Raw genomic sequence first — 15,828 nt, forward strand, 5'->3', positions numbered from 1 at the left:
GCTGCTGACGGGCTCCAGGGGGCTCCCCATGGGGGACGAGAACACACCCCTGTGCTCTCTGGGCCTGGCTCCTCTTCACTGGGGAAACATTGCGGGTCGGCATCTCCCGCCAGTACCTGCCTGTGTCGGGGCAAAGGTGGCGTGGGCAGGGAATGGGGCTGGGCTGTGTCTCTCCCTCTCTGTGCTCACACGGGGAACAGAATCGTTAACGATTGCCATTTAAATGCTCACCCCTGAGCCCCGTAGGGTTGCCAGGTGTCTAGTATTTGCAGCTTCCATCTGGTAAAAAAACCAACCAAACAGAAACTGTCCTGTTTTTTCGGATGGAAGGCTGCTTGGGACATCTTCCCTTGCCGCACTTGCAGATAGATGGATGGTACGAACAGGACAATACAAGAGCACTTTACTTAAAACTAAACTTTACTTACTGTTAAGCTCTTAACACATGTCCACAACAGGTTAGTAAAACATCCCCACTCCCACCCTCGACTGTTACTGAAGTTGAGCATGGTTCTTGAGGGACACTGGGCAGGCTTCCGATGGCCAGTCTTCTATCTGCCAGTGGGGATGGAGATGTATCCAGATGTGAAGAGTTCGCAAGAAGTCCTCAAGATCCCCCAAATTGTCCCACTAACTCAAACTTTCCTTCCTTATTTATCCATTACCATGACAATAACATGTCACTCAAAAACGGGTCAGGCAGGCACTTTTTAAAGATTAAGCAAGAGGTTTTCATCTAATCATCACTTTCAGCAGATGCGTTTTTTTCTTTTTCAGAGACTCCATGCCCAGGGCTCTGACAGATCTGTGTCTCATAGACTCATAGACTCATAGGCTACGTCTACACTGGCCCCTTTTCCGGAAGGGGCATGTAAATTTCACCAGTCGTCGTAGGGAAATCCGCGGGGGATTTAAATATCCCCCGCGGCATTTAAATAAAAATGTCCGCCGCTTTTTTCCGGCTTTTAAAAAAGCCGGAAAAGAGCGTCTACACTGGCCCCGATCCTCCGGAAAAAGTGCCCTTTTCCGGAGGGTCTTATTCCTACTTCGAAGTTGGGGGACTTCGAAGTAGGAATAAGAGCCTCCGGAAAAGGGCACTTTTTCCGGAGGATCGGGGCCAGTCTAGACGCTCTTTTCCGGCTTTTTTAAAAGCCGGAAAAAAGCGGCGGACATTTTTATTTAAATGCCGCGGGGGATATTTAAATCCCCCGCGGATTTCCCTACGACGACTGGTGAAATTTACATGCCCCTTCCGGAAAAGGGGCCAGTGTAGACGAGCCCATAGACTTTTAGGTCAGAAGGGACCATTATGATCATCTAGTCTGACCCCCTGCACAGTTCAGGCCACAGAATCTCACCCACCTCTCCTAGAATAATCTTCTCACCTATATCTCAGATATTGAAGCCTTCAAATACTTTGAAGACCCCAAGATGTAGAGAATCCTCCAGCTGTGATCTGTGCCCCATGCTACAGAGGAAAGCGAAAAACCTCCAGAGCCTCTGCCAATCTAACCTGGAGGAAAATTCCTTCCCGACCCCAAACATGGCGATCAGCTAAACCCTGAGCATGTGGGCAAGACTCACCAGCCAGACACCCAGAAAGTTCTCTATAGTAATTCCTATCATCCCTCCATTGACCTATTTCCCAGTGATAATGAATGGTCAATTAGTTACCAAGATCATGTTATCTCATCAAACCATCCCCTTCATAAACCCATCGAGTTTAATCTTGAAACCAGATAGATCTTTTGCCCCCACTACTTCCCTTGGAAGGCCGTTCCAGAACCTCACTCCTCTAATGGTTAGAACCTTCATCTAATCTCAAGTCTAAACTTCCTACGAACCAGTTTATATCCATTTGTTCTTGTGTCCACATTGGTATTAAGCTTAAATGTCCTGGGGCATTTAGACAAGCTTCCTGCTTTTCTAAACATATAGCTCAGCGACTTCACTAGAGATTTGGGCCTGAGGAAAGACATGAGCTCAAGCTGCCCTCTCTGTGACCCTTTCTTCCCCCTGTCTGACTGTGCTCACGCTGAAGTGCCTGTCTAGGCCTGTTAATGGGCCTGCGAGCTTGGTTGCTAAACTTCCAACAGTAAGCAATAGTGTTACCGGATTTGCCGAAATCACCTCATACAGTGAGGTGGGGAGAGATGTCCCTGCCGGGCGGCGTGTCCTAGACCCCAGAGGCCTAGGCCCGGTGGAACCTGGAATCTTTCCTGGTACAGAAGTTAAGCTGACTGGTCTGTAGTTTCCTGGTTTGTTCTTATTTCCCTTTTAAAGATGGGCACATAGTGCCCTTTTCCAGTCTTCTGGAATTTCTCCTGTCTTCGATCATTTTCCAAAGTTGGTAGTTAAACGCTCAGATACCTCCTCTATCCGTTCCTTGAGTATTATCAGAGTGTTGTCTAGTCGCTTCCATCCCTGGCAGTGACACTGGAGCAAGAGTGTGGACACTGGAGCAAGCCGGGGGCCTTCTTCCATCCCATCCAAGGACCTCTGGCCCTGAGTCCTCACCAACCAAAGATGCATAAGGGGACACGGGGGGAGCCGAGAGGGGTTCATGGAAGGGGCATGTGGCTATAGAACCCAAGCGTGCGAGGTGGAGGCCCTGACCACTGGACTTTGGGAGCATGTGGGGCGCCCAGGTTTCTCTCTGGGAAAGGAGGTGACTCCCCCCTGCCACAGAAAGTCTCATTTCCATCAGCAGCTCCAGCTCTGTGTGTGTCCAGGCTGTAGCCGACCCTCGACACAGAGCAGGTTCTCCTAACCCACCAGCCATGCCCGCTCGGCCCTGCCCCTGCCCCTGCCCCTGCCTGCCTGTGTCCCTCCCCTGCCCCTCCCGCACCTCCACCTGTGTCCAGCCCAGGTGTTAGTTCTGTCCCCTGCACAGCCCCCACCTCTTCAGGGACTGCCTGCTCCCTGGGGCTACAGTAGGTTTCTGCCACCTCTCTTCTCTGGATTTGTGATGGGAGAGGAAGGAGCCAGGGGCTGGGTACTGGGGAATCATCCAGGGTTACAGAGACTGAGGTGTATGAGGCTACAGTGGCTAGTGTCAGGGAGACAGTCTGAGCTTGGTTTTTGTGTCCAACACCCAGATCCAGGGTCGGATTTTCTCCCCTGGGAGGGAGCCTGGTGGGAAAGTGAAGATTGGGGCCTTGGTACCAGCATCGATAAATGTCACCTGGCCCCGGTCACAATCCAGGCAAACCCGGATCCTGCTGGGGGGGTGCAGGGGCAGGGAGGTCACAGGGTCAGTGAGAGCCTGGAACTGATCCCCCCACTGCCCCACAGCCCAGCTCCCAGCTTTGGGGCTGAGGCTCATCCATCCCTTCCTGCTCACAGACTCTCTGGCCACCCCCACAGCCCAGAATTGCCCATCCCCCACCTCCACCTCCCAGTAAAGTCTGCCCGAGGTGAAGCCCTCACGGCCCAGCACACAATGCACAATGTCAAATCTCTCCGGGGTGTCGGGCAGTGGCTGCCGTGTGTCTGCCCATCTCACACGTTTCCCATCCTCCGATAGGATGAGGTCACGCTGCATCGTGTCTGGATCCAGAGTCACGTTGGCTGGGGGAGAATCAGAGCGTGAGGGGCAGAGCTCGGCCCTGGGGGGGATGTTGAAGGGGTCAGGGACAGAATCTGCCGCAGCTGGGCAGTGACTCAGGGACTCTCCTGCCTCCAGGGGCGCCCGGCTCTGAGTGGGGAGCAGCCCTGAGGTCTCGGCCCAGCCCAAGGGGCAGCTCACTCCCCGGCAGGGAGGGGCCGTGGCAGAGAGAAGGGGTCAGAGGGGCCCTGACACTGGGAATCTGCCCCCCTCTCCCTGGGCCAGGGACAAGCGACTCTGGGCCGGGGACCCCAGAGGGACGGGATGGAAACTGCCTGGTCAGGGCTGGCTGAATCCAGGCCCTGCCCTCGGCTAGGCCCCTCCCCATTGAAATGTCCCTGGGTCCCAGCTGCCTCTGGGCAGGGTTTGTGATTCCCCCTGTGACACGTCTCCCCCCACACGGCACTTCTGGGCTCGGCTCCTTTCCCGCCGCACTGGGGCTCTGGGCCGAGCTCCGACCTGCCACCACCAGGCTGCTCAGCCTCCGGCCCAGCGCCCAGACCCCGCAGAGCCAGCAGGGAGGGGCAGGGACCGGCCCCAGCTGGGCTGGGTGGGAAGAGGCTGAACAAGGCGAGTCCTGCACTGGGGGTGCCCAGGCACAGTGTGGAGGGAACGGGGGTGTCTCTGTCCCAGCCATGGCAGGAGGCTGACTCAGGGGTGACAGAAGGAAGAGGGGCCCAGGGAGCTGAGGGGGGTCCCAGCGGGGGCTGGGCGGATGCAGAGAGAAGCTGAGCTCACGCGGGGGGAGAGGAAAAGGGGAACAGGACCAGAGCTCTGCTCTCAGCAGCTCCCCAGCTGCCTGCAATGGGCCCAGGACCGCCCCTGTCTGTGCCCCGGGCCCTGGTGCTCTGGGGTCTGATCCATCCCTTCCCCCGGCAGAGCAGGGACCCTCCCATGGACTCTTGGGTCCTCTGCCGGGGGCAGGAGAAAGAGCAACGTCCCCGAGTGCCCCAGAGTCCATGCTGGGCACAGCCCCTCAGTCACTGGGGGGAAGGGAAACTCCCCTCTTGGACCCCTTCGCCTCCCTCACACTCGTCACAAGCTGGGGCGGGGCAGACTTCAGTCACAGACCATATTGGCACAGTGATAGAAATGCAGCCGTGTTAGTCTGGTGTAGCTGAAACAAAAGACAGGACTATGTAGCACTTTAAAGACTAACAAGATGGTTTATTAGATGATGAGCTTTTGTGGGCCAGACCCTCTTCCTCAGATCAATATGTGGAAGAAAATTGGCACAACCATATATACCAAAGTGATATAATCAAAAAAATGAACACGTGAAATTAACAAATCAGATTTTAGAACAGAGTGTGGGTAAGGGGGGAAGGTTAGTATCTGTGAGGTAATAACATAGGGGTGATAATAGGGGAAGTTTCTGTGAGGTAAGGACTTTAGGGGTGATAATTGGGGAAGCTATCTTTGTAATGGATGAGAAAATTAGAGTCTTTGTTTAAACCCATATGTAAAGTGTCAACCACTCTGTGCCGATTTTCTTTCACATATTGATCTGAGGAAGAGGGTCTGGCCCTCGAAAGCTCATCACCTAATAAACCATCCTGTTAGTCTTTAAAGTGCTATATAGTTCTGTCTTTTGTTTCATATTGGCACAGAGCTCCCCCCTTCCGAGATACCCAGGGATGGAGCAGCTTGGCTGCGGTCAGTTCTGGGCTGGGTTGCCAGGCACTTCAGTGAGCCCGGTGAGAAGTGCAGCCGGGAAAGTAACTCCAGGATGCCCCCTGGGCTGTATTTTCTAGGGGACACCTGCCCCCTGCTCTCAGGCACTGATGGGCACTCTCCACTCAGGGGTGTGTTTGCTTTGCACAGCCCTCTGGGGAATGTTGCATGAGGGGTGCCCCCGAATACAGTGTAGATGTTGTTACATAGATTCACCTAAGTTTGGGTTTTTGCTGATTCTGCACCTTTGACGTTTAATACAAACTTTGTGGCTGTGGCTAATCTGAGCCTTGCACCGAGATGTTTCCCCCCTGCACATCATGCACTTTGACACACTAGCTGGGCTGACATTGCACATGTGGTGTGGGACAATGCAATGTTTTTACGCTCCTTGTGGGGGAAGGACCACAGAGTGGACATAGCAGGCCCTGAGGGAGGTGAGCTCACCCTGGACTGAAGCTCCCTTGCTGAGGAGGGGGCAGGGGTGTCAAATCCCAGGATCAGAGACAGGGCTGGATGGGCAGTTGGGCTGTGCAGTGCCTGACCCCACTTGGCTCTTCTCCCACCTGGACACTGAACTTGCCCCTGGTTGCTGCCAGCACCACCTGGCAGAAGAGTCGCGACCTGACGGCATCTTTGAACTGCAGCTGCTGGTGCTGACGCCCTGAAATCTCAGGCCCCAGCCTGCTCCCGCAGTGATGGCAAAGGAGCCGCATTTTCACATGGGAGAGAACATCTGAACACGGACAAACCATTAACATCAGTTACCTTCTTCTATAGGGAATGCCAATCTTCTCCAGCCTGAAACCAAGCAGAGACACCCAGCTGAGAGTGACGGAAGTACACGCTCTATCTCAGAGAGAGCAAACCACGGCCTGTGGCCCCTCCCGCCCCGCCGGCCCTTCTATTCCTCCCTGAGCTGAGCCATCATCCCCCTCCCTTCTTTCCCCTCCCCCTCCGTCCCCGCTCTTCAACTCACCTGCCCTGGGCTCCTGGCAGTATGAGGGCAGCTGTGGCTGGGCAGCACAGCTGTGGTGCCACCAAGCCCTGTGCTCTGAGTGGTGCAGTCATGGGTCGGTGGGGGGGGGGAGGGAGAGGGAGGAGTTGGATGGGGGATGGGAGTCCAGGAGAGGTCTGGAGCAAGGAGCGGGAGGGGTTGGATTGGGGTGGGGAGTCTTAGCGGGGCAGTAAGGAGCTAGAGAAAAGGGGCAGGATTCATATGGGCCATGCCTGGCTGTTTCCTTCCCTGCCTGGTCTCCCTACAATTTCTACCCTGAGGTGACCCACCCCTTCGATGTACACAGGATTCATCATTGCACAGAGTAAGACAGTGCGGCAGCTGGAAGTCACAAATTCTACTAGAAATGTCGAATAAATAAAAAAAAAAAGAAGGCTTCACAAACACTGCATGAGCCTTGCAGTTGGATTGTTTTGTATTTCAAACATCTCCATTGCCTGTGGAATTAGTCCTAGCAAGCTACAATCAAACTTTGCCTGCAAACATGTTACATTTACAAACAAGCGGAGAAAACTTATTTAAAGCAAGTTTCTGCTCCTGTTGAAATCACTCCTGCTGCTGAATCCTCTGGCTAGAGGGGTTATTCTAACAAATGTACAAGAATGGGGGGGGGGGGGAGTTTCTTACTAGTCATAGAACCACACACCCCAGAACTGGTCATCTGTCTTGACCAAAAGATGCTTCACATCATGTTATGTCATTTTATTTTGTTACATTTTCAGAACTAAGGTGAAGGCTCAACTTCTATTCAAATAGCAACACGTTAGTACCTCAGAATACTCTCACAAGTGACCTTCTGGCATGAGAATTCTCCTGCTTACTCTGAGATCACCATTCATTTCTAAAGTTATATGTTAAAAATGACAAAAAAACCAAGACAAACCCCCAATTGGAACACAGCCCCGTGGTGCAGACGCACCTTAGCACAACAGGATTTACACGTTGGGAGGAGGAGAATGACACTTACTGAGTTCTGCTGCCTGTTTCTCTAGAAAACAAGGACAAAGGAATCAATGATTAGTGGGGGGGTTTCTCTTTCCAGAATCTACATGCAGGGTGGGGTTTCCAACACTGCCTAAGTGACTAGGGCACAGAAGTTCCGATGTCCCTACATCACTTAGGCAGCTTTGGAAATCCCACTTCCCAAGAGTCAGGCACACAATGGCTGAAATTGACCTGGGCTGTGCAAGGCTAATGCAAGACCCTCTGTACCACTCGGTGCCTGTACAGGCAGAGTGGCTGTGAGCCAGGGCCCCTGCACCCCCTCCAGTACATCACAGGAAGAGTCTTCACACTGGCCCTAGAATGGTTAGAATGACGGAGACTTTGATGCATCCCACCAAGACAAAAAGGTTGAATTTCCCCCTTCTCTTGCCTGCGCCGTGGGTCTGTGTCAGGGCTGACAGGCAGGGCCCAAAGCTCTAACACAAAGGGAAGGCTGAGAGCAATATCTCAATATTCTGCTGTTCTCAGATCACACATTTCCCCAAAATAAAAATACTTTTTACAGTAAGTGCTTTCCACATTCTACCCAGGGTTGGACTGAAACTCATAGAGTATGTCTACACTTGCAGCCTATTTTGGAATAGGGCTGCAAATATAGGCATTCGGAATTGCAAATCAAGCCCGGGATTTAAATATCCCACGCTTGATTTGCATCTTCCCAGCCGGGTGCCTTTTTTTTGGGGGGTTGAAATTTACAAGCCTGGAATAACTGCCCACATCTACAAGTGGCAGTGAAACAGGCATTCGAAATAAAGCCCTATTTTGAACTACCTGTTAAACCTCATTGCAGGAGGAATAACAGGTAGTTCGAAATAGGGCTTTATTTTGAACGCCTGTTTCACTGCCGCATGTAGACACGGGCAGTTATTCCAGGCTTGTAAATTTCGAAAAAAAAAAAGGCAAATCAAGAATGGGATATTTAAACCCCAGGCTTGATTTGTAATTCTGATGCCTACATTTGCAGCCCTATTCCAAAATAGGCTGCAAGTGTAGACATACCACCAGGACCTGGGTAACTTCCCAGATTGCTAGAGATAAAACAGCTGATGTTGAGCCATACAACCTCGGAGTCAGAGCTCACTTTCAGCCCTCTGGGGCTGTCTCTCTACAGTGCTCAGTATAAGCCATGCCTGGTGCTGTCCTCAGCATGTGATTTATGGGTCTATGCTAGACATGCTAAATCAAACAGCAGAAGATCGACCTCCAGAGCATCAAGTGTCTGGTAAGCACAGATGTGACGTTAAGCTCCCCCTATTTTATAAAATGTTAATAGCAAATCTTCCAAAAGAACCGGGAAACACCCCATTCCTCCCAACGCTGCTCCAAGGACATGACCATGTAGAAAATGTCATGTATGGAAAGAGGAAGAATGGGACTGACCAAACGGTTCTGGGTGCTTTTCCTCATTTATTTAGTAGCCCATTGGCTGATTCTCAGGGAGCACTAGTGCAGCACAAGGGTGCACGGCACTTGATTAGCAAAAAGGGATTTTCAGGATAGAAATCAGGTCTGGCAGCGCCATGTGGGAAGGGAGACCAGAGACAGATGGGAGTGACCCCGGAGAATGGGGAGAGGGAAGACGGAGCAGGATGCAGATCAAAGAATCATAGAACCATAGAGCTGGAAGAGAATTTAGAAGGTCATCAAGTCTAGCCCCCTGTCCTAGGCAGGACCAATCCCAACTAAATCAACCCGGCCAGGGCTTTGTTAAGCCGAGACTTAAAAATCTCTAGGGATGGGTTACCTACTTCCCTAGGTAACCCATCCCAGTGCTTCACCACTCTCCTTGTGAAATAGTTTTTCTTAATATCCAACCCGGACCTCTTCCACTGCAACTTGAGACCATTGTTCCTTGTTCTGCCATACCTGCTGTGATCTGGCTCTCTGGTTGTCTCCTTCCAATCCCATCCCTTCCTGCGTGCCCGTAAGTGCAAACCACCTGGCCGGCTGTACTTCAGACAAGCCTGTGTCTGGCACAACCCACCCACACAACGGAGTGAGGGGGAATGAAACCTCCATAGGCTCAGGCCTGGGCTTCCTGGCTCCTTTCTGTGGCATTGGGTGGGGAGGCCCAGCTGGCGCAATTGGCCCTGCTGCAAAGGCGGGTGGGGATGGCCCAGAGCAGTGGACTGAGTTTTTCACTCCATCCTCCAGTGCTGCCGTCAGGTCCTGGGGAATCGTCCCCTGAGCCTGCAGCCTGGGACTGCTGCTGACGATTAGCCCACGGACAGAGGGGATCCTCAGTGGCATTTCCAGCCCTGTGCTGCGGGGGTGGGGTGGTTCTAAGCTCCCATCATGCCAGGCCAAGTGTCAGATCTGTCCCTGTGCGCTGCTTTGAAGAAAATCCCTTGTGAATGTCCCTGCATTTCCTGCTCCAACATTTACCTTTGATATTGAAGAGATAAACATTCAGGGCAAAGGAGCCCAGCAAAACCACCAGAGTCACACCCAGAGACACCATCCAGGGATTCACCTTTGGGAAAAAGGGATCTGAAAAACACAAGCCCAGAGGCATCCACATGACTCAGGAAGCAGGGACCCAGCTCTGATGACTCCATGGCTACGTCTACATTAGCACCCCTTTCTGGAAAAGGGATGCTAATGTAGACTTCGGAATTGCAAATTCCGCGGGGGATTTAAATATCCCCCGCGGCATTTGCATTTACATGGCTGCCGCTTTTTTCCGGCTTGGGGATAAGCTAAACAGCCAAAAGAATATCTAACAATCGTACATCTGTGCAGGAGTGGAAGGATGTTTGGCTGTTTGTCTCCTGCATCTTCCCTTTACTCTTCAGTCAAATACAGTTACGGGTTTCAGGTGAGACATTCAAAATCTTTGAAGTCAAAGGAAGCAAGTAGGATGTACCACAACCTTCATGTTGTCTTTTTTTCTGTCGCTGCTCAGAATGTGGTTTTTGATGGTCACTGACCTGATATATAAGATAATGTTGATTCCTTTTCTTGGCTGAGAAGGGTGTTCCTGACCAAACAGGACAAGTTCCGACTGGAATTTTCCGTTATAATGATAGAAGTTTCTATTCTATACAGTCCATTGGCTTCTCTGGAATTTGTGATAGAGGCTGAAGGAAAGGCCTGTCCATTGAGATCTCTCCACACCACCTCAGGCTCTGGGTACCACCCAGCTGACCAGCACTCCACTCGGATCCCTCCATCCTGGTAATCCTCAATTGATACACGAGGAACAGAGCCTAAAGCTAGAGACAAATGCATAAATCCATTTGATTTATGCATATATTGAGCCGAGAAAATAAGAAATTAAACTTCCCCTTTATTCTCAAATGTACATGGACTCAGGGAAGTAGATGAACAAGCAACTAATTATTCCATGGAGGGAATGGAAAGCTTTCTTCTCAGTATTGTCCCCTCCTAAGATCCACACAGACATGAATTTTTGGGACTATAGGAAACCCTTTAATTGATCATTTAATTTAGCACTAGCAGCTTCTGAGAAAAAAAACAGAAAAATAATGCTTGCCTTTCAAATGTGCCTTTAGGTGAAATGTCACAGCTTTGATTATGGAAGCTCTTCTACTTGGCCCTGCATATGCAGAACTAAAGCATAAGGGGAGAAATATCTGGACACCTACGTGAGCATGATCATCTTCATGATGGATTCCCCCTCCCATGCTCTAGACAATGGGATTTTGGACACAGATATGACTAACACAAAAGTGCTTTGGACAAATTATCTCATGTAACTTATCAATCTTCACAGAATCACAGAACAGTAGAACTGGAAGGAACCTCAGGAAGTCATCAAGTCCAGTCCCCTGCCCTCATGGTAGGACCAAGCACCAGATGATCCCTGACAGATGTCTGTCTGAGCTGCTCTTAAATATCTCCAGAGATGGAGATCCCACCCCACCCACCCACCCACCCCTGGCAATTTATTCCAGTGTTTCACCACCCTGACAGCTGGGAAGCTTTTCCTAATGTCCAACCTAAACCTCAACCTCCCTGGCTGCAATGTGATGTCATAATCCCCTGGATCCGTATATCTTATTTTGGTGTCTGTATCATTCTTATGTGTGAAATTAGGCATATGGGGCATGAAATGGCTTTATGGTTTCAATGTGCCATCCAGAGTGTTTCCAGTGCTGGGTGTCTCAATTTTTTTAATTAATCATATGCAAACAGCCTTTTGTCTATAAGTCTTAGCAGTGGTTGGTAATAGGAGGTCACATGACCTCCCTAACTGGCTGCAGGAGACCAGGGAACTGGCTCAGCAGGACTGGGTAATGAAGAGCCCCAGAGAGCGGGAAGGCGAGTGGCAGTGGCCATGTCAGCCCCCCGGGAGGAACCCCCAGGTGTTGTCTGTGACCTTCACCCCATCACAATCTTCAACCGCCTGACTGATGAGAATCAGTAGAGAACTGCCCAACATAGGATGAATTCCTCCTCCAAGTTGTGTGTTGTGTTCTCCAGAAAGCAAGGGACCCTCTGTGGTAGGGCGTCAGGGTTCCCCGATGTTGCACCCCATTTACAGCAAGAACAGATTCCACCAGCAGCAGACTAGAGAGGGGTTTATTGCTCCTCCAGGATACAGCACAGCATAGATGTAATTATAGGACTCAGGGCCAAGATGCTTCAGACCTCTTGGGTTAGGGGTCCATTACCCCTAGCCCTCAGCTCTCAGCTTAGGCTGTTCCCCTCATGTTTCAGTGGGAATCACACATCATGGAACAGGGGGACATGCAGTTACAAAGCAGGCAGCGCCCCCACTTGGCCACACCCTCAGAAGCATCCCAGGGCAGTAAGTCACGTGGCTCTCTTTTTCAGATTAGGGACGTCAGCGACTAGTTGACTGACTGATAAGCAGAATCCTGCCAGTTAGCACTATCGACTAGTCCATCGTCGTTGTCCCCCCCGCCCCTGGTACTCTGCAATGTTAGGAAACGGGAGCCAGAGCACAAAGACCCACAGGAGAAGGGACTGATCAGCCTGTATCACTTTCCCTGCTGCTGCTTTTCACAGAAAGGGACAGGGAAGCCGGCACACAAAGATCAAACTTCAGAGACTTCAGCAGAGGGCTTTGTCCTGCCCTCTACTCCCCTCCACTGCCTCTCGCTCCCTGGGCCACCTCCCTCTGCACCTCCTGGCCTTGTAGCAAGGCCACCGCCGGGAAGGGATCTGGCTGGAGCCTCCCTCTCTAGCCCCCCTGGGCCTGCCCAGCCCTGCTCTGCTGACGGTGCCTTCTCTGAGGGAACCAGGCCCTGCACTTTCCTTGGCCAGGGCCTCACTGAATCTCTCTGTGGGCAGCTCTCTCTATAGGGCTGTCTCAGCAAACTGCACCCTGCTCCGCTCTTTCAAAGCCTCCCCCCAATGGGCCAGGGCTCTGCCCAGGCCCCCTCCAGCCTGCACTGACCCTTCCCAGCCAGTGTGGGGCCATCAAACCCCCTCCCCCCATGGAAAGGCATTTGCATATTTGGACAATTATCTCAGGAAATAAAAAGTCATTCGTAGGCCTTAGATTTAACTGTGTGGCTATTGGACATGGGGTTTTGTGTCTGTTTGGGTCCATTTATTACACCTGGAAAGTGTGAGGTGAAACGGTGAGATGACTCTTGAGGAAGAAGGCGTCATAATTCAGGGGCACCTTCTCCATTTTTCTCCACAATTGGTACAAGTAAACGACTCACCTTGGGAACAGACCATGGGAAAAATGCTGAAATCATTAGACTCAGCGTTATCCCCAGGAGACATACAGACACATGCTACTGACCTGCCACCTTTAGATCCAGCAGGGCTTTTTGATAAAAGACTCCATCTTGAACAAAACAGCTGTACCGCCCTTCGTCACAGAGGCTGATGCTGAAAATTTTCAAGGCAACGTTCCCCTGGGTCAAACCATCTTTCAAGAGCACTGTCCTCCCCTGGTATTCTGGCATCTGCTGCTTGTTCTGGTCTTTTCCATCGCTATAGTGATGGACAAATGGGGAGAGCTCGGACCGGAACCAAGTCACCTCCATATTCTCAGCGCTCATCCTGGGGGCCAGGTGACAGGGTAACATGATGTCCTCCCCCACCACGGCTGTGACAGGCCAGTCAGGTCCAACCACTGTAAATTGTGCTGCTGAATGTCCCAGGAGAGAAGAGAGAAAAGCTCAGAGAGAAGATCTTGTCCATTTAGCCAGTGACACACACAAAACCAGTCCTGTTTGCTGTATTTTTTACTCCCTGGAGCTACTGGGAAGAGACCTGGGATGTGGAGATGCCACCAGCCAACGGGCCTTGCAGGCCGGGCTCGAGGGAAACCCCAGCTGAGAGAGCTAATACCAGAGAGAAGATTCCTGACCCCTTGAGCCTGAGGCAAGTGGCCACTGCCAGAGCAAGTGTCTGACCCACGGCATCCCTGTGGCACAGCCAGGGGCTGGGCGACGGGATTTCCTATAACATTCCCCATTTTTCAGCTTATTCTTTTGTTAATGGATTGCTGCTTAATAACGTCTCTTTGCTTTGAGCTGTATGCATGGCTCAGTGGGTCAGGGAAGTGCCCAGTGCAGAGACAGCACCGGGAGTTAGGACAGCTCAGCCCCTCCCTTAGATTTAGTCCTGCAGGAACCCTGGGCCCAGCCTTGCTGGGTTCCAAGGACTCTGCCACAGAGGGAAATTGAAGTGGAGCCTTTGAGGTCAGGGAGGCCGCTGGGGTTGTGTCTACACTGCCAGGTGATTTCAAAATAATAATTAATTCCCCAAATAACTATTTTGAAATAAGCCCTTTCCTCTTCCCAAGCAGGCGTTGTTGTTTCAAAATAACAGGCTTGGTAATGTGGATGCTCACCTTGTGTTTTCAAAATTAGGGGAGTTCTTTTGCAAGAACTCCCCAGTGTAGACATGCCCTGGGTAAAGACGTGGGAGCGAGGACTCAGATTCTGTCACTAGCTCATTTCACCGGGGTAGTACAGAAGCCAGGAGAGCTCCCCACAGTAGCAGGACCATCCCCCCCCTTACATGGAGCTTGCTGTGTTGTTAAGTTTACACCCTGTGGGTATGTCTACACTTCACACTTGCTTCAAAATAAATTATTCTGGAATAGTTACTCGGAAATAGTTTATTTCAAATTAGCACGTCTGCACTGCAGGGAAGTCTCAAAATCAGTCTGAGGTTGTCCCCCTAGGCTATGTCTACACTACAAAGTTTTTGTGCAAAGACAGCCATTTATGCACAAAACCCTGCAAAGAATTCATACCTCAAGCGTGTTTTCACACTAGAAAATCTACAATCAAGAGAACAGAGGGCTTTTTCAAGTGTAAGTAAACCTCCTTCTATGAGGCATAACTCCTCTTTGCACTACAGCTTTTGTGCAAAAAGGCATGTGTGAACGCTCTGCAGGGGTTTCTTGTGCAAAAAGTGCCTATCCAAAAAAGCACAGGTGCCTCGATGGCCATTCTGTGAATGGCCATCAGAGCTTTCTTGCACAAGAATGTCCATGTAGTATGGACGCTCTCCTGCGCAAAAGTGTATCACTTATGCAATGTGCTTTGAGATCCGGACGCACTTTTGCACAAGAAGTTTTTGTGCAAGAACTTTTCTGCAAAAGGCTTCTTGTGAAAAAAAAACCCTGAAGTGTACATGTAGCCCTAGTGTAGATGCACTACCTCGATTTAGAGCCCCAGGAGACAAGGAGAAGAATAACTTAGAATGGCCCTGGTGAGGGCTATTTCGAAATAGCAGAAGTGGAGCGTCTCCACACACTTTATTTTGAAATAACTATTTCAGAATAGGTGTTATTCCTCTTAGAATGAGGTTTACAGATTTTGGAATCAACCACCTGTTATTGGAAAATATTTTGAAATAACAGAGTAGCTGTATAGATGCTCACATTGTTATTTCAAAATAATGCTAGTTGACTCAAAATAAAGGTGCAACATAGATGCACTCCGTGAGAGGTTCCACTGACTCTGAGTTGTGCATGTTATTAGACATTTCAGGGGCTTAAATAAATCCTCTAAGAAACAGCAGACGCAGAGCAGAGTCCTACCTGATTCTGTGCTATGGACATAACAAGTCAGGAAGAAAACAAGAAAACCAGGCAGAGGGGAGCTGGCTCTGGCGCTGTGGCCAATGGAGGGAACTTTCATCTTCCCTGAAACTTGATCTAGACAACAGGAAGGAGAAAACAAAAACTTACCACAGCGAGCAGGACACTCACTAGCATTAAGGCCAAGTCGACACTGGCAAGTCACTGTGCAGTAAATCAGCCCCCAGAGTTGTGACGTTCAAGGTGTCCACATGGGCACGGCACTTAGCCCTGGCCTAATCTAGGGCTTCATTTCAAAATAACCCCTCTTAGGCTGAATTTATAGGTGGAGCATCCACCCTAACAAATCCCTTATTTCAAAATAATGGGCGACATATAGCGGGGATGGCCTGTATGGGAAAGCCTAAAAAATAATCCAAGCCAGGATCCATTAATGAGGACCCACAAAGTTGAGTTAGAGCCCTGGAAAGCTGTGGGGAGTAATTAGTTCAAATTCCTCTGAGAAGCAGTTATTTTGAAATA

At 50.6% G+C, this 15,828-nt stretch overlaps 1 protein-coding gene across 2 annotated transcripts; it reads right to left on the minus strand.

Annotated features, from left to right (window-relative positions):
• Positions 1-2,920: 2,920 nt before the first annotated feature.
• On the minus strand, positions 2,921-15,406 carry LOC102453739 (butyrophilin subfamily 1 member A1-like). Of its 2 annotated transcripts, XM_089771528.1 has the most exons (7): positions 15,307-15,406; positions 13,048-13,395; positions 10,235-10,519; positions 9,690-9,794; positions 7,267-7,287; positions 6,050-6,082; positions 2,921-3,570 (listed from the first exon to the last, which is right to left on the minus strand). In XM_089771528.1, exons 1-7 carry the CDS (start codon positions 15,404-15,406, stop codon positions 3,056-3,058), a joined length of 1,407 nt encoding a protein of 468 aa, XP_089627654.1. In that variant the 3' UTR covers positions 2,921-3,055. The 2 variants fall into 2 exon arrangements, with proteins under 2 accessions (XP_089627654.1, XP_075769518.2); XM_075913403.2 differs by lacking the exon at positions 7,267-7,287 and having other exon boundaries at positions 6,050-6,106; positions 9,684-9,794.
• Between the last annotated feature and the right edge of the window lie 422 nt (positions 15,407-15,828).

Source organism: Pelodiscus sinensis, chromosome 19 (assembly GCF_052426305.1).
Source record: "Pelodiscus sinensis isolate ZL-2025 chromosome 19, ASM5242630v1, whole genome shotgun sequence".
Classification (NCBI taxonomy): Eukaryota; Metazoa; Chordata; order Testudines; family Trionychidae; genus Pelodiscus; species Pelodiscus sinensis.